The 26,459-nt window shown below is 50.9% G+C and overlaps 1 protein-coding gene across 1 annotated transcript in view; it reads right to left on the reverse strand.

Moving 5' to 3' along the window:
- Window positions 1-1,143: 1,143 nt before the first annotated feature.
- Window positions 1,144-26,459, reverse strand: part of DLGAP5 (DLG associated protein 5) — a 67,268-nt gene continuing 41,952 nt past the window's right edge. Inside the window, exons 13-21 of the mRNA XM_060261503.1 lie at window positions 24,852-25,012; window positions 20,352-20,447; window positions 18,729-18,954; window positions 13,240-13,456; window positions 7,298-7,358; window positions 5,794-5,919; window positions 5,322-5,442; window positions 2,484-2,533; window positions 1,144-1,753 (exon numbers count right to left, since the gene is read on the reverse strand). Of these exons, the coding sequence (XP_060117486.1) occupies window positions 1,628-1,753; window positions 2,484-2,533; window positions 5,322-5,442; window positions 5,794-5,919; window positions 7,298-7,358; window positions 13,240-13,456; window positions 18,729-18,954; window positions 20,352-20,447; window positions 24,852-25,012 (1,184 nt within the window). The 3' untranslated portion in view covers window positions 1,144-1,627. The remainder of the gene's footprint in view (window positions 1,754-2,483; window positions 2,534-5,321; window positions 5,443-5,793; window positions 5,920-7,297; window positions 7,359-13,239; window positions 13,457-18,728; window positions 18,955-20,351; window positions 20,448-24,851; window positions 25,013-26,459) is intronic.

A 26,459-nucleotide genomic window follows, 5' to 3' on the forward strand; every position in this document is an offset into this window, starting at 1 on the left:
TGTCAGCCCCACCGACCCCACAGGGTGTCTGTTGTGGGGAGGGGAGCGGAAAGATTTGTAAGCCACTCTGAGACTCCATCGGCTAGCGGGGTATAAATTCAACCTCTTCTTCATCCTATGGTTAACCGCCTTGGCAAGGTCTTGCAAGCGGGACGGCCTTTGCGGCTTCTTTGATGGAGCCCATCCGTTTCCTGCTGGGTCTCCCTCTTTTCCTGCAGCCTTCCGCTTTTCCTAGCATGATTGTATTTGCCAGTGACTCTTCTTGTCTCACCATGTGCCAAAGGACGATAATCTCAGTTTGGTCGTTTTAGCTTCTAGCGAGAGTTCAGGCTCGATTTTGATCTAGAACCCACGCGTTTGGTTTTTTGGCAGGCCGCAAAACGCTCCTTCCAACACCGCGTTTCAAATGAATCCGCTTATTGAAGACTCTCCTTCCATCTTTCATAGGGATAAAAGGAGGTACTTCTTCACCCAAAGGGTGATTAACATGTGGAATTCACTGCCACAGGAGGTGGTGGCGGCCACAAGCATAGCCAGCTTGAAGAGGAGATTGGATAAAAATATGGAGCAGAGGTCCATCAGTGGCTATTAGCCACAGTATATATATGTGTGTGTGTGTATGTATACACACACAAACATATATTGGCCACTGTGTGACAGAGTGTTGGACTGGATGGGCCATTGGCCTGATCCAACATGGCTTCTCTTATGTTCTTATGGGTCAGCCATAGCTCTCGCAGAGCTGTCCTTGAAAGGGCAGCTTCTGGGAGAGCTTTCTCAGCCCCACCTACCTGACAGGGTGTCTGTTGTGGGGGAGGAAGGTAAAGGAGATTGTGAGCCGCTCAGACTCTGATTCAGAGAGAAGGGCAGGGTATATAACTAGAGTCTTCTTCTTCTTCAGTAGGGAGCTCACAAAGTAGAATTGTTGCAGCTTAGAGGGAGTATTGGTCCCAAGACCCCAGTGTGAGCTTTCCGGTGATCAAAGAGGACCGTTTCCTCTCTTTTTTCGCACAGTAGAAAAGCTAGTTGGATCAAATCACAATGGTGGTGTTGGCAAAGGAAGACAATGGTAAGGAAATAAAGAGAGACGTGGCGTCAAAACGTGAGTTGGAGGACAGCTAAGAAACGCACACCAAGGACCGAGAGGGTTAACGTAACTTTAATAAAGCCGTTGAAATATGCCAAAGACAAAAAAGAAAAAAGAGAGAACTCTGTAAAAACATTTTGATTTTTTTTGAACGCGCTCATTTTTTTTGAAGGCGGATTAAACCTTCAAATAATTAACAGCGGACTTACAGGGCCTGAAATATTTGTCGTTAACTCTAGCCTGTTCAAACAGCTGAAAACTAAATAGATTTAGATGCCCAGGGTTTTATCATTTCTATTCCCCATCAGTTGGGTCTCTCCTGCAGAAGCAGTCGTATCCAGTCAGCAGCGATAAGCCAAACTCTGCATGATATAGTTTAAGCGGAAAACCCTTTCTTTAGAATGTTGGGGTGTAAATTCAGTACTCGGTTAGAATTCATAAGACGGAGAAAGCTGTTTACTCAGTGCAGAGATGTACCCCGTCATCCAGGATGACGCCTCCCAAACAAACTATACTGAAAAGAAAAAGAAAGGAAGTCCCTCACTTCTCTCCAGCCGGGAAAGGAAGGGGAGAAAACACAATCAGGTCATTGTCCGAAGCTGCGGCAGCGAATTTCTGAGCTTCGTTCTTGAGAGGCGTGAAGAAAAGACTGCAGTTCAGGTTTGGCTGCGGGGAAAGAAAGGTGTGCGGTGAGAAGACAGGCGGGTGAACAGCTGCAGGACTAAACAGAGGCTAGATGAAGATCCTGACAGCAATTTAGATCCTGTGAATTTAGGGGGAGGTGTTTGTGAGTTTCCTGCATTGGGCAGGGGGTTGGACTGGATGACCCTTCTAGCTCTATGATTTGAGGGGGTAGCTGTGACCACATCCTGGGGATCTTTAAAGCCAACGAAGTTTTATCCTAGCTCTAAGCCAGGGGTGGGGAACGTCTGTCCTGAGGGCCGTTTACGTCCCTCAAGATAACTTGGTGTGGCCCTCGGGGATTGCTGGGCCGAGCCGAGCCATGTGGCAGCCTCCCTGGGGCCTGGCTGGCCGGCAAGGATTGTGGGGCCCAGCTGCGCTGTGTAGCAGCTTCCTCAGGTTCCTGTTTGCCTTTTTTTTGCCTAGGGCAACAGGCCACATGTGTGTGTGTGTGTGCCAAATTAGGCTCTCCCCACATGACTTCAAATAGAAAAACAATTATTTGCATTGATTTTGCCGACTTGAATCATTCTCCCACTGCGGAGCGCTGTTTTTTAAGTTGATAATTTTGTACGGCCCGCGGATGATGTTATAAATATCCAAATGGCCCCTGGCAGAAAAAAGGTTCCCCCACCCCTGCTCTTAGCTTTCGTGCGCATGTGCACTTCTTCAGATATAATTCCACACCCCATAAGGCTCTTCCAAAGAGACTCACCTTGCCCTCAGGGGTTGCGCTGTTGCAGGAGAAGCCAGCGAGGAGAGGGCCTGGAAAGCAAGAATCAGGTTTCTGTGAATGTTAATGTTATTTCAGACTGGGTTCATACATGATATGCTTTACTGTACACTAGCCAGGAAGATTTCAGCTGAGTTTGTCTGTGGAAGCGCCAAGGCTGCGGTGCCACCACAGAGAAGACCTTGGGTTGGATTCTGAGGATCTGTTCTATAAACAGCAGCTAGCGCGCCTAACCTAAAAAGCCCTCCTTCCAACGTAAGAGGGTAAAGCCTCTTGAGTCAGGGAAGTTTCCCAAAGGCTGAAAGTGATGGGGGGAAGGGCAAGGGCAACTCCCCGGGGAGGTTTTTTCAGAACCGTGGGGGCTACCACCAAAAAGGCCCTCTCTCATGTACCCACCAAATGAACTTCTTCGATTGACGGGACAGCAAGGAGGCACTCCTCCTGTGATCTTAATTCCCAGGCAAGAGCCACTTAATGTGGCACATCTCGTTAAAACCATTAACTATAAAGGACAATGCTCCAAGATGCTCCTAGTCCACAGAAAGAGGTAAAGAGCTGGGAAGAAAACAAGGCACCCTTCAGGATGGCTGCCACAAACCACAACCATATGTCCTTTGCACTATGCGTATCTTAAAGGGGCAACTCAGGGACTCCTGATCGGCTGAAGGTGCCCTTACCTGGAGGGCCCAGGCTAGCCTGATCTCCCTACGTCTCAGAAGTCAAGGAGGGCAATTTCAATGAAATTGCTGAGCAGTCGGATTAGAATGGATAAAAGGAAGTCCTTCTTCGCCCAAAGGGTGATTAACACGTGGAACTTGCTGCCACAGGAGGTGGTGGCGGCTACAGGCATAGCCAGCTTCCAGAGGGGAATGGATAAGCATATGGAGCAGAGATCCATCAGTGGCTATTAGCCACAGGGTATTGTTGGAACTCTGTCTGGGGTAGTGATGCTCTGTATTCTTGGTGCTGGTGGGGGGGGCAACACTGGGGGGGGCTTCTGGTGTCCTGGACCCATTGATGGATCTCGTGATGGCCCCTGGTATCTTGGCCACTGTGTGACCCAGAGTGTTGGACTGGATGGGCCACTGGCCTGATCCAACATGGCTTCTCTTATGTTCTTATGTGACACAGAGTGTTGGACTGGAGGGGCCACTGGCCTGATCCAACAGGGCTTCTCTTATGTTCTTATGTGACACAGAGTGTTGGACTGGAGGGGCCACTGGCCTGATCCAACAGGGCTTCTCTTATGTTCTTATGTGACACAGAGTGTTGGACTGGATGGACCACTGACCTGATCCAACATGGCTTCTCTTATGTTCTTATGGCTGGTCCTGACTATATTTGGATGGGGAGATCAAGGACTATCCAGGGTTGCTACGCAGAGGAAGGCACAGGCGATGGCAAACAACCTCTGCTTTCCTCTTGCCTTGACAACCCCATGGGGTCGCTGTACGTCAGCTTCCCCTTTCCAGCACCACTGACCCCGACACATTTACCTTCAGGTCTGCGTCACAGATCACAACAGTATTTCGTTCCAAATATATATATACCTAGAAGGGCGACGAAGGGACTGTGTTGACTGGCTTAAGCAGGGCTTTTTTTTTTTTTTGGTAGCAGGAGCTCCTTTGCTTATTAGGCCACACACCCCAGATGTAGCCAATCCTCCTGGAGCTTACGGTAGGCCTTGCAGTAAGATCCCTGAAAGGTGTTGGAGGATGGGCTATGTAAGGGGTGTGTGGCCTAATATACAAATTTACTTTATTTATTTATTTAGTAGGCTTATATTTCGCCTTAAGTTCCCACTACAAAATACATCCCCGCTACAAGATACGTCCCCGCTACAAAATATGTTCCCACTACAAAAAAAAAAGGCCCTGGGCTGAAGCGACTCGATCAAGGCAGCAGCCGTCTACTGAAGTTTGTGCCGCAACAAATACAACTCTTGCTTCCCCAGGACGACGCAGCTGCTGGATTTCACGTCCCAAGCAGTGCCGTGTGATTTAACAGAAAGGTGAAAACGTCACCCGCAAGAGAACAGTTGGCAAAAAGTAGCGATTCCTGACTTTTTGGAGCCTGCGGGCGCCTTTGGAATTCCGACAGCGTGGTGGGCGTGGCCACAAAATGGGCACCACAGGAGATGGAGCAGCAGGTGGCGGCCACAGGGGCGTCGAACTTTGTTATGAGGGCTGGATCTGACGGAAATGAGACCTTGTCGGGCCAAACTGTGTGTGTGTTATAAAATGTAATGTCAGGTAGCAGAGATATAAGCTTTAAAAAGGACACAAACACAATTCAAGATTTTGTATCTCTCCCGTAAGATCAAGGGAACTTGGCAAAAGAAGCTCAGGCTCTTTCCCTCCCTCCCTCCCCAGGGGATGAGGAGGGGGCAGAGCTTCAGCCAGTAGAAGGAAAAGAGGCTTGGCTCAGTAGCTCTGCTGAGTGATTGAGAAAAACTGGCAAAGGAAGCTCTCCCTCCTCCCCAAGGGAGGAGCTTCAGCCAACAGGAAAAAGACAGGCTTTCCTCTGTTGCTCCAATGCGATTGAGCAAGGAAGCAAGCTGTGACGCGGAAGGAAGCAGACTTGCTCGCAGGCCTGATAGTAACCCTCCGGGGGCCTAATCTGGACCCCGGGGTGCACGTTTTGACAACCTTGCTTTAAAAAGATCTGCACAGCCTGCTGAATCTCCAGTGGCCAATCAGAAGCCTTGCTAAGCAAAAGCATCATCAGGACCTGCCTACTTTCGGGGGGGGGGGGGCGCCGTGGTGCCCATGGGCATGACCGTTGGGAACCCCTGGTGTAAAGCATCACAGGCAGGCCTACCTGTCTGCTGTTCTGGGGTGTGCTGTTCTTCACTTTGAGAGGAAGCGCCTTCGACCAGGGCATCCTTCTCCGGACTCTGCATCACACCGTCTTCTCCCAGCTCCATCGTGGTCTGCTGAACCTCTTCTGCACTATCCGAGTCGTTCTTTTCAGTGTCAGGAATTTCTGCCCTCAGGGAATCCCTCTCAGGGCTCCACATCACGGTCTCTTCTCCCAGCTCCATCGTGGTCTGCTGAACCTCTTCTGCGATATCCGAGTCGTTCTTTTCAGCATCGGGAGTTTCAGCCTCCTGGGAATCCCTCTCTGGACTCCGCGTCACATCCCCTTCTCCCAGCTCCATCGTGGTCTGCTGAACCTCTTCTGCGATATCCGAGTCGTTCTTTTCAGCATCAGGAGTTTCAGTCTCCTGGGAATCCCTCTCTGGACTCCGCGTCACACCCTCTTCTCCCAGCTCCATCGTGGTCTGCTGAACCTCTTCTGCGACATCCGAGTCATTGTTTTCAGTCTCGGGACTTTCTGTCGCCCGGGAATCAGCGGAATCCAAGTCGTTTGTGTCGCTAGAGCGAGGGGTGCCGTCAGTGGTGGCTCTTTGTGTTTCCTGTAGATTGAAAAGAAATAGGGTTGTTGTTTTTTTGCCAACTGTGAAGACGACTGACACGCCCACCTTGACTGTGTTGGAAGCAGGGGTGGAATTCTAGCAGGAGCGCCTTTGCATATTAGGCCACACACCCCTGATGTAACCAATCCTCCAAGAGCTTACAAGAAAGAGCCTTGTCAGCTCCTGGAGGATTGGCGACATCAGGGGTGTGTGGCCTAATATTCAAAGGAGCTCCCGCTAGAATTCCACCCCTGGTTGGAAGGGACCATAGAAACACGGGGACCATGTCGGGGCTCTTTAGCTTGGAGAAACGTCGACTGCGGGGTGACATGATAAGAGGTTTACAAGATTATGCATGGGATGGAGAAAGTAGAGAAAGAAGTCCTTTTCTTTCTTTTTCACAATACAAGGACTCATGGGCATTCAATGAAATTGCTGAGCAGTCAGGTTAAAACGGATAAAAGGAAGTCCTTCTTCACCCAAAGGGTGATTAGCATGTGGAATTCACTGCCACAGGAGGTGGTGGCGGCTACAAGCATAGCCAGCTTCAAGAGGGGATTGGATAAAAATATGGAGCAAAGGTCCATCAGTAGCTATTAGCCACAGTGTATACACACACACATATAATGGCCACTGTATGACACAGAGCGTTGGACTGTATGGGCCATTGGCCTGATCCAACTTGGCTTCTCTTATGTTCTTATGTGACACAGAGTGCTGAACTGGATGGGCCATTGGCCTGATCCAACATGGCTTCTCTTATGTTCTTATGTGTGACCCAAAGTGTTGGACTGGATGGGCCACTGGCCTGATCCAACTTGGCTTCTCTTAAGTTCTTATGTGACACAGAGTGTTGGACTGGATGGGCCACTGGCCTGATCCAACTTGGCTTCTCTTATGTTCTTATGTGACACAGAGTGTTGGACTGGATGGGCCACTGGCCTGATCCAACATGGCTTCTCTTATGTTCTTATGTTCATGTTGCTTTAAAGGACTGTTTAAAGTCAACTGTGTGGCAGGGTTATTTATACATACAAGTTAGTTTGTAATTTACAATATCAGACCTTAAATAAAAGGACTTCAAATAAGAGTGTATTGCAGGGAACGCTTATAGCTATTGTGGGCTTTCATGAGTGGTTGCGGCTTCTCTTGTGTGTTTTTGGGGTTTTTTTGCAACGACGAAGATGACCACAGGACTGGGTCGTTTGCGTTAAAGAAAAACGTAGATTGGTTTTAGGCATCGGCAACGAACTAAGCATGGCCAACCACCATCCCCTTGGAAGAAATTTTTATCCGGCCACCAGCAGCGTTATTAAAGACGGAAGTTCTTTTTTGCTACCTGTTGAGAACTGCCAGCTGTGAAGACGATGCCACTTACGTCAGCTTCTCCTGCCGTGCCGTCTACTGCGGCGCTGGATCCTTCCGCAGCTTGCGTGTCACTGCAAAACAAAAGACGAACGGGTCTGCGGTTCTGCAAACAACCCCTTTCATCCACAACGTTCCCCTTGGACTGGTGGGCTGGGACACCGTGTGGGAAAACTCGAACCCTTTCCCATCACTGTCAGCGGCCGAGATGCTGGATGGTCTGACGCAGGGGCCCCCTATCAGACAAGTGGTCCATCTCAGCATCAGGCCTTTCTGCCCCTTGGGAATCCCTTTCGGGACTCCACGTCGCGGGCTCTTCTCCCAGCTCCATCGTGGTCTGCTCAACCTCTTCTGCGACATCCAAACCCGGGCCACGGACTGGTACCGGTCCATGGCTTGTTAGCAACCGGGCAGTGGAGTGAGGCAGAGGCACTGCACGAAAGAGGCGGCGCAGCCTCAATTCAAAGCACTACCTCTTTCGTTTCACCTGCGTCCTGGGCGGGCAGAAGGGGTGGGCCAGCGCGGCAGTGACCTTCGCCTATCCCTCATTTAAAGACCCCCATGGGAAGAAGATATTGGATTTATATCCCGCCCTCCACTCCGAAGAGTCTCAGAGTGGCTCACAATCTCCTTTCCCTTCCTCCCCCACAAAAGACACCCTGTGAGGTGGGTGGGACTGAGAAAGCTCTGACAGCAGCTGCCCTTTCATGGACAGAGTCTCAGAGCGGCCTACACTCTCCTTTCCCTTCCTCCCCCACAACAGACACCCTGTGAGGTGGGTGGGGCTGAGAGGGCTCTCCCAGCAGCTGCCCTTCCAAGGACAGAGTCTCAGAGCGGCCTACAATCTCCTTTCCCTTCCTCCCCCACAACAGACACCCTGTGAGGTGGGTGGGGCTGGAGAGGGCTCTCACAGCAGCTGCCCTTCCAAGGACAGAGTCTCAGAGTGGCCTACAATATCCTTTCCCTTCCTCCCCCACAACAGACACCCTGTGAGGTGGGTGGGGCTGGAGAGGGCTCTCCCAGCAGCTGCCCTTCCAAGGATAGAGTCTCCGAGTGGCCTGCAATCGGGGACAATGACAGGGTGTGGGGGCAGCCCTGATGCAGCAAAAAACCCAGCACCCCCACCAGTCCGTGGGAAAATTGTCTTCCACAAAACTGGTCCCTGGTGCCAAAAGGGTTGGGGGTCACTGACCTAACAGAAGAACTCTGAGGGGGGGGTGGGGGTGGTGAGTATTTATTTAACTATCATAGGAAGTCATGAGCCTGCTTTGGCGGGGAGGGCGGGATATAAATCGAACAAATAAATAAATAAACTCATCGTGATAACAAAAATGAAGCCCACAACAGAGTAGTTAGTATACTAGAGTAGGACCTGGAAGACCAGATGGAGGATAAGTCTATCGGTGGCTACTAGCCATGGTGACTAAAGGAAACCTTCGTTCAGAGGCAGTCAACCTCGATATTCCAGAACCAGAAGGTAACCTCAGGGAAGGCCTCAGATTCTATGCTCTGTTGTTGGCTGTCTAGAGAAACTGGTTGGCCCCATGTGAGACAGGAGGCTGGGCTAGGTGGACCATCACTGGTCTGATCCAGCAGGGCTCTTCTAATGTTCTTATGAAGGCCTCAGCCTCTCGGTCCTGTTGTTGGCCCTCCAGAGGAACTGGCTGGCCACTGTGTGAGACAGGAGGCTGGACTGGTCCAGCAGGGCTCTTCTGATGTTCTTATGAAGGCCTCAGCCTCTCGGTCCTGTTGTTGGCCCTCCAGAGGAACTGGCTGGCCACTGTGTGAGACAGGAGGCTGGACTGGTCCAGCAGGGCTCTTCTGATGTTCTTATGAAGGCCTCAGCCTCTCGGTCCTGTTGTTGGCCCTCCAGAGGAACTGGCTGGCCACTGTGTGAGACAGGAGGCTGGACTGGTCCAGCAGGGCTCTTCTGATGTTCTTATGAAGGCCTCAGCCTCTCGGTCCTGTTGTTGGCCCTCCAGAGGAAGTGGTTGGCCACTGGGTGAGACAGAATGCTGGACTGGTCCAGCAGGGCTCTTCTGATGTTCTTATGAAGGCCTCAGCCTCTCGGTCCTGTTGTTGGCCCTCCAGAGGAAGTGGTTGGCCACTGGGTGAGACAGAATGCTGGACTAGATGGACCACTGGATTGATCCAGCAGGGCTCTTCTGATGTTCTTATGAAGGCCTCGGCCTCTCGGTCCTGTTGTTGGCCCTCCAGAGGAACTGGCTGGCCACTGTGTGAGACAGGAGGCTGGACTGGTCCAGCAGGGCTCTTCTGATGTTCTTATGAAGGCCTCAGCCTCTCGGTCCTGTTGTTGGCCCTCCAGAGGAAGTGGTTGGCCACTGGGTGAGACAGAATGCTGGACTAGATGGACCACTGGATTGATCCAGCAGGGCTCTTCTGATGTTCTTATGAAGGCCTCGGCCTCTCGGTCCTGTTGTTGGCCCTCCAGAGGAAGTGGTTGGCCACTGTGTGAAACAGGATGCTAGGCTAGATGGACCACTGGTGTGATTCAGCATGGCTCTTCCGATGTTCTTACAAAGGCCTCAGCCTCTGTGCCCTGTTGTTGGCCCTCCAGAGGAACTGGCTGGCCACTGTGTGAGACAGAATGCTGGACTAGATGGACCACTGGTCTGATCCAGCAGGGCTCTTCTGATGTTATTACCAGAGTTAATATCCCAGCTCAGCCATGATGCTTGCTGGGAGACTTTGGCCAGCCTTTCTCAGCCTAACCTACCTCACAGAGCTGCTGTGAGAACACAAGAAGAATTATGTCTTCTTCTCTGCGCTCTTGGGTGAAAGGTGAGATATACCAGATCGGTGAAGTACCACATTTTGCCCCCAAAAGAAAGGCCACGCCCCCAGGCACGCCAGCGGATAGCAGTACCTTTTCTCTACCACCTGCATCGCCTTTCCTAAGGCTAGAATAAGACACAAGAAGGCTCTGCTCAGCACTTGGGGATGTGACCATGGCAACAGGCTATGACTGATGGAGAAGGGAGCGTGTAGCTAGGAGGAGGAACTAGATGGAAAGAGGCAAGTACATTAAAAGGATCTAACAGCTCAAGCAGGATGAGGACTGAAGCCTAAACTACACCATCCACTTGATTATCAGGGAGGAAAGAGGTACCCAGGAGGGGTTGTGCCACTGAGTCACTGTCCTTATACGTTGGCCCCAAGAATGGGGAACCACGCGAATCAAGTATCTGAAGAAGCGTGGTTGCACGTGAAGGCTTATACCCAGAATAAAACTTCATCGGTCTTAAAGGTGCCGCTGGACTCAAAACTTCGGTACCGAGCGACATCAGTGATCGCATCAGACCAAGACGGGCAGCTGTGTGAGTCCATCTGTCCTCACATCTTGGCTACTCAAGGGGAGATTAGAAAGAGGCTGCTGAATTGAAGACTGCAGATTTATACCAAGCCCTTCTCTCTGAATCAGAGACTCAGAGCGGCTTACAATCTCCTATATCTTCTGCTGGAATGGCCTTGGGTCAGCCGTAGCATTGGCAGAGGTTGTCCTTGAAAGGGCAGCTGCTGGGAGAGCCCTCTCACCCCCACCCACCTCACAGGGTGTCTGTTGTGGGGGAGGAAGAGAAAGGAGATTGTAGGCCGCTCTGAGACTCTGTCCTTGAAAGGGCAGCTGCTGGGAGAGCCCTCTCCAGCCCCACGCACCTCACAGGTGCCTGTTGTGGGGGAGGAAGAGAAAGGAGATTGCAGGCCGCTCTGAGACTCTGTCCTTGAAAGGGCAGCTGCTGGGAGAGCCCTCTCCAGCCCCACCCACCTCACAGGGTGTCTGTGGTGGGGGAGGAAGGGAAAGGAGATTGTAGGCCGTTCTGAGACTCTGTCCTTGAAAGGGCAGCTGCTGGGAGAGCCCTCTCCAGCCCCACCCACCTCACAGGGTGTCTGTTGAGGGGGGAGGGAAAGGAGATTGTAGGCCGCTCTGAGACTCTGTCCTCGAAAGGGCAGCTGCTGTGAGAGCCCTCTCAGCCCCACCCACCTCACAGGGTGTCTGTTGTGGGGGAGGAAGGGAAAGGAGATTGTAGGCCGCTTTGAGACTCTGTCCTTGGAAGGGCAGCTGCTGTGAGAGCCCTCTCCAGCCCCACCCACCTCACCAGGTGTCTGTTGAGGGGGGAGGGAAAGGAGATTGTAGGCCGCTCTGATACTCTGTCCTTGAAAGGGCAGCTGCTGTAAGAGCCCTCTCAGCCCCACCCACCTCACAGGGTGTCTGTTGTGGGGGGAGAAGATATGAGGGATTGTGAGCCACTCAGGCTCTGATTCAGAGAGAAGGGCGGGGTATAAATCTGCAGTCGTCTTCTTTTTCATTGTTCAGCTTTTGGGATCCACATGCTAGGACCACACCAAAAGTTAGAACATGAGAAGCCATGTTGGATCAGGCCAATGGTCCACCCAGTCCAACACTCTGTGGCCAAAACCTGGAGGAAGAAGAAGAATTGCATATTTATACCCTGCCCTTCTCTCTGAATCAGAGACTCAGAGTGGCTTACAGTCTCCTATATCTTCTCCCCCCACAACAGACACCCTGTGAGGTGAGGGGGGCTGAGAGGGCTCTCCCAGCAGCTGCCCTTTCAAGGACAACCTCTGCCAGAGCTATGGCTGACCCAAGGCCATTCCAGCAGCTGCAAGTGGAGGAGTGGGGAATAAAACCCACACTTAACCACTACACCAAACTGCCTCTCATTGCAACCGAATGAACTGGAACTGATAACGAAGTTCAGTGCAATGCATTCTTCTGGACTGAATTGAGACCTGGGCTTCCTGTCTCATTACCAGTGCTGGCTTCTCCACACCTACGACCCCTCTGCGTTTCACACCTAATAATCCAATAACTGCCGTTTGACATCTGAAATCACTCTGTTCTCCAAGATATAAACAGGATCATGAAACAGAATCTAACATGGGGGGCAAATACTTTAGCTCTAGAGAAAAAGGCCCAGCAACGACTATACTACTTAAGACTCTTAAGATCACTACAACTGTCAGGGAGTCTGCTGGTTGCCTTTTATCGTAGTTCCATTGAGAGCATTTTATCTTATTGCCTCTGCGCGTGGTTTGGGAGCTGCACGGAAGCAGAGAGAAGGGTGCTCCAAAGAGTGATGAGAAGAGCACAAAAGATTTGTGGATGTTCTCTCCCCTCATTGGTGGATCTGTATAATATGGGATGTAAAAGGAAGATACAAATGATCCTAAGGGACCCTTCACATCTGGGCCATTTGCTATTTGAGATCCTACCGTCAGGTAGACGATATAGAGTGTTGAAGGCTAGGACAAACAGATTTAAGGACAGTTTCTATCCAAGTGCTGTGGTTAGGCTAAATGCAGGGTTATGAAGGATTATCTGTTTTAGATATATTTAAATGGTTTAAATGGTTTTATGAATGTTTATCTGTTTTAGATGTATTTAAATGGCTTTAGATGTATTTAAATGGTATGAATATGAATATGTGTGTTTGATGTGTTGGTATGTTTTGTGGAAGAGCACCTCATTTCGTTGCTCTCTTTTTGTTGAGAACAATGACAATAAATCTATCTATCTATCTATCTATCTATCTATCTATCTATCTATCTATCTATCTATCTATCTATCTATCTATCTATCTATCTATCTATCTATCTATCTATCTATCTAAAGACAGACGGACTCTGAAGAAGCGAGAGGCGACTCATGGAAGTTCACTCCAGGCCACAAATTTTGTTAGTCTCTAAGGTGCTACTGGACTCTTGCTCTTTTTCTCCTGCACCAAAATGTTGCTCGGACTCAGCAGATGCCCTGCAGAGCGCTTGGGGATTAGTGTTCCACAAAATGTGGATTTGACAGAGCTTGGTCTTATTCTTCACCTGCTATTTGACCAAGTTTCTCAGGTCTCTTCCTGGCCCTCGATGGGTTATTTTTGCAGCAGCCCAGCCTGCCCGAGGTTCTGTCCAGCTACCTACCTTTCATCAGAAATGTGACTGAGGAAATAGGTTTGAGGAAGGCCGGTGACTGCATCTGGGTCAGGCGAAGGAGGACAGCTTCTGTGTGCTGCCGGAGTGGCCAATCTCGTGACTAAGTTATCCACGCAGCTCCTAAGCGAGCGTCGGCTGGCAGATCTCGGAGTGGCCCGTCTGGAAGCCCGTCTCGAAGACCTGTTGGCTGATTTGGGAGTCTGGCCTTGAACGGGGGAGGGGGGGAGAGAAAACGGGAGAACGTGAGCATTCAGTGGACTATATGTGTGATATTTGCATCAAAAAGCTCTTCATAACTCTGACAGAAAGATTTCCTGTGTGCAAAACAAAGAAGTTTCTCAAAGGTAGTGGAAGCAAGAGGTTGGCCTTAGGTGCCTGTCTAGCAGACAAAATTTTGACAGGCTCCTTCTGAATCATTTTACCCAATGAGCCAATGAGGGCATAGTGGTCAAGAAGAAGAGTTGGATTTATACCCCAACGTTCTCTTGGAGTGGCTTCGCATAAGAACATAGGAGAAGCCATGTTGAATCAGGCCAATGGCCCATCCAGTCCAACACTCTGTGTCACATAAGAACATAAGAGAAGCGATGTTGGATCAGGTCAATGGCCCATCCATTCCAACACTCTGTGTCACATAAGAACCTAAGAGAAGCCATGTTGGATCAGGCCAGTGGCCCATCTAGTCCAACACTCTGTGTCACACATAAGAACATAAGAGAAGCCATCTTGGATCAGGCCAGTGGCCCATCCAGTCCAACACTCTGTGTCACATAAGAACATAAGAGAAGCCATGCTGGATCAGGCCAGTGGCCCATCCAGTCCAACACTCTGTGTCAAATAAGAGAAGCCATGTTGGATCAGGCCAATGGCCCATCCAGTCCAACACTCCAATGGCCCATCCAGTCACGCAATTGTCAAAAAACCAAGTGCCATCAGGAGGTCCATCAGTGGGGCCAGGATGGTAGAAGCCCTCCCACTGTGCCCCCCACCAAGCATCAAGAATACATAGCATCGATTGACCCAGACAGAGAGTTCCAACAATGCCCTGTGACTAATAGCCACTGATGGTCCTCTGCTCCAGATGTTGATCCGATCCCCTCATAAGAACATAACAGAAGGTATGCTGGATCAAGCCAAAAGCCCATCCAGTCCAACACTCTATGTCACACAGGGGCCAAAAACCCAGGTACCATCAGGGGGTCCACTAGTGGGATCAGGACACCAGAAGCCCTCCCACTGTTGCCCTCCCCCAAGCACCAAGCATCACTGCTCCAGAGAGTTCCATCTATACCTTGTGGCTAATAGCCACCGATGGACCTCTGCTCTCTTACAGTCTCCTCCCCTTCCTCTCCCCACAACAGACACCCTGTGAGGTAGGTGGAGCTAAAAGAGCTCTTTCGAGAACTGCTCTTTTGAGAAGAACCCCTGAAAGAGCTGTGCCTGGCTAAAGGTTACCCAGAGCCCCATGGCACAGGGTGGTAAAGTTACAGTACTGCAGTCAGAACTCTCCTCTCTCCTCAATCCCAGCGAAAGCTGGTTCAGGTAGCCGGCTCCAGGTTGACTCAGCCTTCCATCCTTCCGAGGTCGGTCAAAGGAGTCCCCAGCTTGCTGGGGGGGGGGGGGGGAAGCGTAGATGACTGGGGAAGGCAATGGCAAACCACCCCGTAAAAAGTCTGCCGTGAAAACATTGTGAAAGCAACGTCACCCCGGAGTCGGAAACGACTGGTGCTTGCGCAGGGGACTACCTTGACCTTTTTGAAGGTTACCCAGCAGCTGCATGTGGAGGGAGTAGAGAATCAAACCTGGCTGTCTCAGATTAGAGTTCTCTGCTGTTAACCATTACATCAAATTTGCATCGTACTGGTATCTGGGAGACCCAGATTCGAATCCTCACTCGGGTTGTGCAGGCTCATAGATGACCTTGGGCCAGCATGCTCGCTCAGCCTAACCTAAACCACGGAGTTGTTCTGAGGATAAAATGGAAAGATGGGAGAATGATGTCAGCCGTTTCAGGTCCACACTGGGGAAAGGTGGGGTATAAATAGGGATGGGATGTGGGAACCCCCCACAACTCATCTCCAGACAACAGTTCCCCTTGAGAAAATGGATGGTGGCAGAGCTTTTTTTGTAGGGAAAGCCCAGCAGAAACTTGTTTGCATATTAGGCCACACCCCCTGACGTCACCATTGTTTCACGCAGTGCTTTTTTTGCAGAAAAACATGTGCATTGTAGGCCACACCCCGACAGTGCCATTGTTTCACACAGGGTTTTGTAGGGAGAAAAGCCCAGCAGGAACTCATTTGCATATTAGGCCACACACCCCTGACATCACCATTGTCTCACGCAGGGCTATTCTTGTACAGAAAGCCCAGCAGGAACTTATTTGAATATTAGGCCACACTGCCTGACAGCGCCATTGTCTCACACAGGGCCTTTTTTTGCAGGGGGGGGGGGAGAAGCACAGCAGGAACTCATTTGCATATTAGGCCACACCCCTGACAGCGCCATTGCACCACACAACCTTTTTTGCAGAAAAAGCCCAGCAGGAACTCATCTGCATATTAGGCCACGCCCCCTGATGCCAAGCCAGTCGGGACTGCGTTCCTGCTCAAAAAAAACCCCTGGATAGTGGACTCGAGGGCATTGCCCCCCCACTGAGGTCCCTGCCCTCTTCACCCCCAAATCTCCAGGGGCTTCCCAAGCTGGAGCTGGCAGCCCTACCGCCGGCCTCATTCTGTGCTGGCAGCCAAGGGACCTGGCAACCCAATAAAATGGATTGGATAAATGAAAAGAACGAGGGGGGAGAAGAGTGCAAAGCTCAACGTGATGTCCACCACCTGCAGCTGGGCTTTTGCCAGAACTCAGGACACTAAAGTCTCTCCCCCCCACCCCACCTTTGACCAATAAGAAAAAGACTGCAGATTTATACCCCACCCTTCTCTCTGAATCAGACTCAGAGCGGCTTGCAATCTCCTATATCTTCTTCCTCCGCAACGGACACCCTGTGAGAGGCTGAGAGAGCTCTCCCAGAAGCTGTCCTTTCAAGGACAACTCCGAGAGGTATGACTGACCCAAGACTGCAGATTTATACCCCGCCCTTCTCTCTGAATCAGAGACTCAGAGCGGCTTACGATCTCCTTTATCTTCCTCCCCCACAACAGACATCCTGTGAGGTGGGTGGGGCTGAGGGAGCTCTGATATTTATTTTATTTTTTATTTATTTGATTCGGATTTATATCCCTCCCTCCCCGCCGAAGCAGGCTTAGGGTGGCTCACAACATAAAACCCCAGCAAACGATTAAAATTAAAGTATCAAAATTACACATTCAACAATAAAACAGATATTCAATAGTTAAAACAGAATATTAGATTGGTGCTATTCCGGCGGCGACGGCCTTCTTCCGCTTCCCTTAAGTACCGGTGCCGTGTCAATTAAATGCCAGCTGGAAGAGGACAGTCTTGCAGGCTCTGCGGAACTGCGCGAGGTTCTGCAAGGCCCTCACTTCCTCTGGCAGTTGGTTCCACCAGCAGGGGGCTACAACTGAGAAGGCCCTGTCCCTGGTGGACAAATCTGGCCTCCTTCGGCCCGGGGATTACTAATAGATTTTGTGATCCCGATCTGAGTACTCTCTGGGGAACATGTGGGGAGAGATGGTCCCTAAGGTAGGCAGGTCCTAGGCCATATAGGGCTTTAAAGGTGATAACCAGCACCTTGTAACGAATCCGGTATACTATTGGCAGCCAGTGCAGTTCCCGCAGTCCTGGCTGAACGTGCTCCCACCTGGGGAGCCCCAGTAACAGCCTGGTGGCCGCGTTCTGCACTAGCTATAGCTTCCAGTAGCTTTTTTTTTTAACCAAACAACTCCTGGGCAGAATTTTTGCTGGCTGGGGTCATCTGACGATGAGGAAGGCTTTTTTTCCTTTGCCCCCCTTCTTTCTTTCTTTTTCTTTCCCTGCAAGCAATGCTCTGGCTGTATTTTTGGTGCTGGGGGCGGGGAAGCAACAGTGGGAGGGCTTCTAGTGCCCTGGCCCCACTGGTGGACGTTCTGGTGCTTTTTGGGCATTGTATGAGGGCATTTTGGACTGGATAGTCCACTGGCCTGATCCAACATGGCTCCTCTTATGTTTATGTTCTTTCTTTTCCTTTCTTTCCATTTCATTCTTTCCCTTTCTCTTTCTTTCCTTCCATTTTTACTGGATGAAACTTTTCTGTTCGTCATACTGTTGTTGCAGACATAGGAGCACTGCCAATGAAAAGTTGGCACCCCCAGTTGTAGCCAGGTGGCCTTTCTATGAGATTTCTGTGTGAGTGAATGAGAGTAAGAGGTGTGGGGCAGAAAGGGATTATTGGAGATTACTGCGGTATATCTCAACAGCACTGGAAGAGATGGTACTATGAACTTGGCACCATTTCACTGGTTCCGCTTTTAACAGCCGTCTGTCCCTCATAAATATCCTTTTTTGGATAACTGCACAAGCTGCAAGTCCCTCATAAATATCCTTTTTTGGATAACTGCACAAAAGCTTGTATGAACTTCATATAACTTGAAATTAATTCATTAATTTCAATTCTCATCAATTTTCATCAGTTCTCTGCTACCTTTCACAGCAATTTCCCTGTGTTTCAACCAAAGAAAAGTTTGAAAAAAGATCTTCTTGAAACCAAGCAAGCTTGGTTGTAGCTTGAGGCAGGGTTCCCGTAGTAGCAGCTGAAGGAAGGGCCTACTAACTGTGTCAGCATATTTTGAGGTAGAGCAGCTGCCAGGGCCCAGTGTGGGTGGTACACAGTGCTGGCATTCCTGATGGCAATGGCAACAGCACTCCCAACTCCATGCACTGGCCAGTGCAGTTGAGGAAGGGATGTGTAGGTGGTGCAGGCAATTGAACATGGGCATTAGGAGTGCTTGCAAGCTGGAGAAGAACACACAAACAGATAAGTGCATGCAGGTGTGGGGGTGAAAAGAGAGGACTGCCCACTTTCCACCCCCATTTTGGCTCAGCATGAGTTTCAGAGAGATTTTTCTGAAAATGAATTTACTTCCGAAGAACAGGCAGGCTTGGGGGAGTGCCCTGGAAGTGACATCACAGGAAAAGGTGGAGTTTTGGTTCAGTGTGCCCCGGAAATGACATCACTTGGTCTTTGCCACCACAGGAAATGACATAATTCCTGTCTCCCAGCTCCACCCCCAAAGTCTCCTGGTTCCACCCCCAAATTTTAGTGGGCCACAAAGAAGTGTAAAAATAACAATCTCCTTTAACTTCCTCCCCTACAACAGACCCTGTGAGGTGGGTGGGGCTGAGAGGACTCTCACAGCAGCTGCCCTTCCAAGGATAACCTCTGCCAGAGCTATGGCTGACCCAAGGCCATGCTAGCAGGTGCAAGTGGAGGAGTGGGGAATCAAACCCGGTTCTCCCAGATAAGAGCTCGCACACTTCACCGCTACACCAAACTGGCTCTCTAAGGAAACTGCACTGACCTAGGAAGAGTCTGGCAGGGGATTCAACTCGGAAGAAGCCCCCATCAAAGGTGATTTTCTCCTCTTTCTCCTGTGGCGTCGCTTGGCCCGCTGAGTCGGCTGCCGCCTCTTCAGGTTTCGTCTTGTTTTTCATCATCTCCTTGATGGCTGCGAGGCGTTTCCGGGCAGCGGTCCTCCCAGCAGAGCCATGTGACGCTCTGGCAACCCTTTGGCAGGCGGACTTCTTCTGGAAGGAAAGAAAAGGACAGGACCCAGGATGGGTCTCCAAGAACTTCATGGTACAGGGAGCAAAGCCAACGGCCACAGACAGAGAAGCACGCTGGGTGTTTAAAAAGACAGCCTCGCTTCCCGTAAACGGACAAGGACTTGTTTTCCTTTTTAATTCTTCTCCTCGGTTCCTGCACCCCACCCCCCAATGACCCTCCCGTCAATCACCAGACACTGCTCTAAACATCCCCTCCTCCTGAAGGCACCCTCAAGGACAGCGTGCGGGGCATCCTGCAGTCGACATTGGTGGGTGAGGGGGAAACGGACCAGACTTTGCCCCTTTTCTGCCAGCAAAAGAAGGACTGCAGATTTATACCCCGCCCTTCTCCCTGAATCAGAGACTCAGAATGGCTTCCAATCTCCTATATCTTCTCCCCCCACAACAGACACCCTGTGAGGTGGGTGGGGCTGAGAGAGCTTTCACAGAAGCTGCCGTTTCAAGAAGAAGACTGCAGATTTATACCCCGCCCTTCTCTCTGAATCAGAGACTCAGAGGGGCTTACAATCTCCTATATCTTCTCCCCCCACAACAGACACCCTGTGAGGTGGGTGGGGCTGAGAGTTTCCACAGAAGATGCCCTTTCAAGAAGAAGACGACTGCAGATTTATACCCCTCCCTTCTCTCTGAATCAGAGACTCAGAGGGGCTTATAATCTCCTATATCTTCTCCCCCCACAACAGACACCCTGTGAGGTGGGTGGGGCTGAGAGTTTCCACAGAAGATGCCCTTTCAAGAAGAAGACGACTGCAGATTTATACCCCTCCCTTCTCTCTGAATCAGAGAGGCTCACAATCTCCTTTCCCTTCCTCCCCCACAACAGACACCCTGTGAGGTGGGTGGGGCTGGAGAGGGCTCTCACAGCAGCTGCCCTTTCAAGGACAACCTCTGCCAGAGCTATGGCTGACCCAAGGCCATTCCAGCAGCTACAAGCGGAGGAGTGGGGAATCAAACCCTGTGAGGTGGGTGGGGCTGAGAGAGCTCTCCCAGAAGCTGCCCTTTCAAGGGCTCAAGAAAAATGGTGTCAGAGCAGACTCATTTGTGCAGCGGCCAAATCGCTCGCTCGCAACTTGAGCGCCAGTAGCTCACAAAAGTAGAATTTTTGCTCACGAGACACCACAGCTTAGAGGGGACCTTGGGTCCCAAGCCCGAGTAACATTGCCTATGGCGGAGGTGGCGAACGGTCGCTCTCTGGATGTTTTTCGCCTTCAACTCCCATAAGCCCCAGCCATTGGCCATGCTGACTGGGGCCGATGGGAGTCGTAGGCAAAAAAACATCCGGAGAGTGACCTTTGGCCGCCTCTGCCCTATGGCCAAACGGGGCCACCCGAACAGAGGATGCGAGAAACCGCTTGTACCTTGGTGATTGGCTTGGTCTGGTTGCCCTCTGCCGCTTGCCATCCGTTCTCCTGAAGCTTTCTCAAGCGCTCAAATTTTTTATTCACATCTTCTACCTATCCGGCGGGAGGGGGGGGGGGAGGAGGGGAGAAGAAGAAGAAGAAGAAGATATTGGATTTATATCCCGCCCTCCACTCTGAAGAGTCTCAGAGCGGCTCACAATCTCCTTTCCCTTCCTCCCCCACAACAGACACCCTGTGAGGTAGATGAAGATATTGGATTTATATCCCGCCCTCCACTCCGAAGAGTCTCAGAGCGGCTCACAATCTCCTTTCCCTTCCTCCCCCACAACAAACACCCTGTGAGGTAGATGAAGATATTGGATTTATATCCCGCCCTCCACTCCGAAGAGTCTCAGAGCGGCTCACAATCTCCTTTACCTTCCTCCCCCACAACAAACACCCTGTGAGGTAGATGAAGATATTGGATTTATATCCTGCCCTCCACTCCGAAGAGTCTCAGAGCGGCTCACAATCTCCTTTACCTTCCTCCCCCACAACAAACACCCTGTGAGGTAGATGAAGATATTGGATTTATATCCCGCCCTCCACTCCGAAGAGTCTCAGAGCGGCTCACAATCTCCTTTACCTTCCTCCCCCACAACAAACACCCTGTGAGGTAGATGAAGATATTGGATTTATATCCCGCCCTCCACTCCGAAGAGTCTCAGAGCGGCTCACAATCTCCTTTCCCTTCCTCCCCCACAACAGACACCCTGTGAGGTAGATGAAGATATTGGATTTATATCCCGCCCTCCACTCCGAAGAGTCTCAGAGCGGCTCACAATCTCCTTTACCTTCCTCCCCCACAACAAACACCCTGTGAGGTAGATGAAGATATTGGATTTATATCCTGCCCTCCACTCCGAAGAGTCTCAGAGCGGCTCACAATCTCCTTTACCTTCCTCCCCCACAACAAACACCCTGTGAGGTAGATGAAGATATTGGATTTATATCCCGCCCTCCACTCCGAAGAGTCTCAGAGCGGCTCACAATCTCCTTTACCTTCCTCCCCCACAACAAACACCCTGTGAGGTAGATGAAGATATTGGATTTATATCCCGCCCTCCACTCCGAAGAGTCTCAGAGCGGCTCACAATCTCCTTTCCCTTCCTCCCCCACAACAGACACCCTGTGAGGTAGATGAAGATATTGGATTTATATCCCGCCCTCCACTCCGAAGAGTCTCAGAGCGGCTCACAATCTCCTTTCCCTTCCTCCCCCACAACAGACACCCTGTGAAGTGGGTGGGGCTGGAGAGGGCTCTCACAGCAGCTGCCCTTTCAAGGACAACCTCTGCCAGAGCTATGGCTGACCCAAGGCCATTCCAGCAGCTGCAAGTGGAGGAGTGGGGAATCAAACCCGGTTCTCCCAGATAAGAGTCCGCGCACTTTAACCACTACACCAAACTGGCTCTCCAGAGACAGATTTAAAATGTCGGGCAATTTGGCGAAAAGTCCAAATTGTTTAGTGGCTGTATTCTGGGTGAAGGAGGGTCGAAGAGCCTCCCAAAACAACAAAGCAGGCTTTCCTACTCAATCCGTCGCAGTTGCTGTCAGGGCCGGCCCTGCCGATAGGCAAACTAGGCGACTGCCCCCCCCCCCCGTGACTCGGTGATGTCATCGGTGCGGGGGGAGGGGGGGAGCCAGACGTTAGCCTCGCCAAGGGTGCTGGACAGTCTAGGGCAGGGGTAGGGAACGTTGCCTCTCCAGATGTTTTTTTGCCTACAACCCCCATCAGCCCCAGCCATTGGCCATGCCGGTAGTCGTCCAGTTGCAGCTGACTTACAGCGACCCCTGGTGGTGATTTCAAGGCAAGAGAGACTCCAGAAGAAGACAACTGCAGATTTATACCCCGCCCTTCTCTCTGAATCAGAGTCTCAGAGCGGCCTGTGATCTCTTTTCCCTTCCTCCCCCACAACAGACACCCTGTGAGGTGGGTGGGGCTGGAGAGGGCTCTCCCAGCAGCTGCCCTTTCAAGGACAGAGTCTCAGAGCAGCCTACAATCTCCTTTCCCTTCCTCCCCCACAACAGACACCCTGTGAGGTGGGTGGGACTGGAGAGGGCTCTCACAGCAGCTGCCCTTCCAAGGACAGAGTCTCAGAGCGGCCTACAATCTCCTTTCCCTTCCTCCCTCACAACAGACGTCCTGTGAGGTGGGTGGGGCTGGAGAGGGCTCTCACAGCAGCTGCCCTTCCAAGGACAGAGTCTCAGAGAGGCCTACAATCTCCTTTCCCTTCCTCTCACACAACAGACACCCTGTGAGGTGGGTGGGGCTGGGAGAGTTCTCCCAGCAGCTGCCCTTCCACGGATAGCATCTCAGAGCAGCCTACAATCTCCTTTCCCTTCCTCCCCTACAACAGACGGCGCCATCTGCAGGCTGGGAGGGCTGCAAGCAGGGGGGGAAATGGAGAGCAAGCCCAGGGCCCCTAAAGGCGTGGGGGCCCATCGGGCAGCGCCTACTTGGCCTATGTCAATCCAGCCCTGCTTGTCTCCCTCGCTGTATTACGCCAGGAAAATCATCCTACTACCTAGCGCTGATGCTCGGCTACCTTCATGGTTACAGAGAAAATACAACTTTCTTTAGAAGTCTCTGGATCTGGGCTGCGCAAACCCATCCCACTGACAGATCTGCTTTCCAAAGGGAGGAAGGAGACTCCCGTTGATTTACCTATTTAGAAAATGTGTATGCCGCCAGAGAAAATGGGATTTATATCCTCTCCTTCACTCAGAGTCTCAGAGCAGCTTCCAATCTCCTTCCCTTCCGCTCCCCGTGACAGACACCCCTGTGAGGCAGGTGTGTCTCAGAGAGCTCTGAGAGAATAGGGACTGACCTGAGGTCACCCGGCTGGCTGCACGTGGACAAGTGGGGAATCAAACATAAGAGAAGCCATGTTGGATCAGGCCAATGGCCCATCCGGTCCAACACTCTGTCACACAGTGGCCAAAAACCCCAGGGGCCATCAGAAGGTCCATCAGTGGGGCCAGGACACTAGAAACCGTCCCTCTGTTTCCTCACACACATACCCCCCCAGCACCAAGGATACAGAGCATCACTGCCCCAGACAGAGTTCCGACAATACCGTGGATGACAGCCACTGATGGACCTCTGCTCCAGATGTTGATCCAACCCTCTTGAAGCTGGCTATGCTTGTAGCCGCCGCCACCTCCTGTGGCAGTGAATTCCATGTGTTAATCACCCTTGGGGTGAAGGACTTCCTTTTATCTGTTCTGATCTGACTGCTGAGCAATTTCATGGAGTGCCCACGAGTTCTCATATTGAGAGAAAGGGAGAATAGTCCTTCTTTCTCTACTTTCTCCATCCCATGCATAATCTTGTAAACCTCTATCATGTCACCCCGCAGTCGACGTTTCTCCAAGCTAAAGAGCCCCAAGCGTTTCAACCTTTCTTCATAGGGAAAGTGTCCCAACCCTTTAGTCATTCTATTTGCCCTTTTCTGCACTTTTTCCAATGCTATAATATCTTTTTTGAAGTGCGGTGACCAGAATTGTACACAGTACTCCAAATGAGTCCACACCATCAATTTATACAGGGGCATTATGATACTGGCTGATTTGAGTCTACCGCTCTTAACTACACCAAACTGGGTGCGTCCAGTGGCCTGCGATGGGATCTGGGGAAGATGCTTTTGCTAGATCACATCCACAGGATCCAACTCTGCACAAAGCAGTTAGATCAGAATGTTCCTTATTCAGCTATCCAGCCCCATAACAAGAATGTAATTTTGTGGCTAGGCTAATGAAGGCGTGAATGCAAGGGGAAGCTTTACTGATAAAAGGAAGTCCTTCTTCACCCAAAGAGTGATTAACACGTGGAATTCACTGCCCCAGGAGGTGGTGGCGGCTACAAGCATAAACAGCTTCAAGAGGGGAATGGATAAGCATATGGAGCACAGGTCCATCAGTGGCTATTAGCCACAGCTTATCATTGGAACTCTCTGTCTGGGGCAGTGATGCTCCGTATTCTTGATGCTTGGGAAGCAACAGTGGGAGGGCTTCTAGTGTCCTGGCCTCACTGGTGGACCTCCTGCTGGCACCTGGGTTTTTTGGCCACTGTGTGACACACAGTGTTGGACAGGAGGGGCCATTGGCCTGATCCAACATGGCTTCTCTTATGTTCTTATGTCTCCGGCAGTGATGCTCTGTATTCTTGATGCTGGGGTGGGCAACAGTGGAAGGGCTTCTAGTGTTCTGGCCCCAATGGTGGACCTCCTGATGGCACCTGGGTTTTTTGGGCACTGTGTGACCCAGAATGTTGGACTGGATGGGCCATTGGCCTGATCCAACATGGCTTCTCTGATGTTCTTGTGCTGTCACCGTGAGGCACAACAGGGTGACATGTGCACTTATTCTACACAGCCCTGGCAATAAGAAACAGAGGGGAGGAAAGGAAGGACAGCCTGACTCCAACGTCAGAGACTCAATGCTCCAAAACGTTTACCTGGAAGGCGATCATGTCCCAGAATCCATCCAGGTCCGAACATGTCGTCTCCTTTTCGCCGCGTCGGAACTCACAGTTGTCCACCAGCCCTTCGAACTGCTTGAATCTCTCCGCTACGAGCAGCCGGGTTTGCCCGACGGTCGTCCGGACGAGATCTTTTGCTGGGGACACAATATACACACACGCATAGTGTCATATACGAAAAGCATTCAATGGAAAAATCGAAGATCGGCCCTATTAAAGCGTCAGCTATTTCGCGCCCTCCCCTCCCCCCAGCAAAATGATGTTCAAGTGCTGCAGAAGAGGAGGGGGAGTAGCAGAAGAAGCAGAATCAGCGGCAGCAGAAGTCCCTGTTTGAGTGTGTCAAACAGGGACTTTGGTTGCTTATCCCATTACATATATTGAACCCATCTCCCATAGTCATTGACAGACAATCTCACATTTTGAGATTCTACTGTTTTGTTGCTTTCGCATGCTCATGCTACTTAGAACAAAGGTTTGCTCAATTCGTTAATTTTACTACATTGTACCGTTTTACATTCTAAACCACTGGTCTACCAGATAATTTCACTTTACTGTCATTGGTTCTTAAATAGCTGATAGCGGCGGACAGGGTTAGGAGCTTGGGGGTGATATTGGAGCCTTCCTTAAAGATGGAGGCTCAGATAGCAGCAGATAGCAGCCGCTGCCAAGTCCGCATTTTTTCACCTTAGGCGGGCAAGGCAGTTGGCCCCCTTCCTGGAGCGCGACGACCTAGCAACAGTGATCCATGCTACGGTCACCTCGAGGTTGGACTACTGTAATGCCCTCTACATGGGGCTGCCCCTGTCCCGAACTCGGAAATTGCAGCTGGTGCAGAATGCCGCGGCCCGGCTGTTACTGGGTCTCCCAAAGTGGGGACACATTCAGCCGGGTCTTCGGACCCTGCACTGGCTCCCAGTGATATACCGAGTCCGGTACAAGGTGCTGGTTATCACCTTTAAAGCCCTATATGGCTTGGGACCTGTCTACCTGAAGGACCGTCTTTCCCCACATGTTCCCCAGAGAGTACTGAGGTCGGGAACACAAAATCTCCTTACTATCCCTGGGCCAAAAGAAGCCCGCTTGAAATCCACCAGAGAAAGGGCCTTCTCTGTTATGGCCCCTACATGGTGGAATCAGCTGCCGGAGGAGGTGAGGGCCCTGCGGGACCTTATTCAGTTCCGCAGGGCCTGTAAGACGACCCTCTTCCGGCTAGCTTACACCTAGCTTGAGAATTTAATGCAACTTGCCAGATTTCTTTTTATATATTTGGAATATTTATTAATTTTTAAGGTTTTATCTGTTTTTAAATGTTTAATTCCTTACATGTTTAAATATTGTTTAATTTTTGTGTCGGATTTATTGTTGGAAGCCGCCCTGAGCCACTTGTGGGAAGGGCGGGATATAAATTCTAAATAAATAAAATAAATCTGTACCATGTTGCATTCTGGGCCACTGCCTACCAGCTCTGTATGGTTCTGCTCAGCTATGTATGGCTTTGCTCACTGTGCCGGATTCCTCATCTGATGAAGAGTGCTTAAGAGCACACGGAAGCTTATGTTCTCAATAAAAATTGGTTGGTCTTAA

This window comes from Heteronotia binoei, chromosome 21, assembly GCF_032191835.1.
Source record: "Heteronotia binoei isolate CCM8104 ecotype False Entrance Well chromosome 21, APGP_CSIRO_Hbin_v1, whole genome shotgun sequence".
NCBI lineage: Eukaryota > Metazoa > Chordata > Lepidosauria > Squamata > Gekkonidae > Heteronotia > Heteronotia binoei.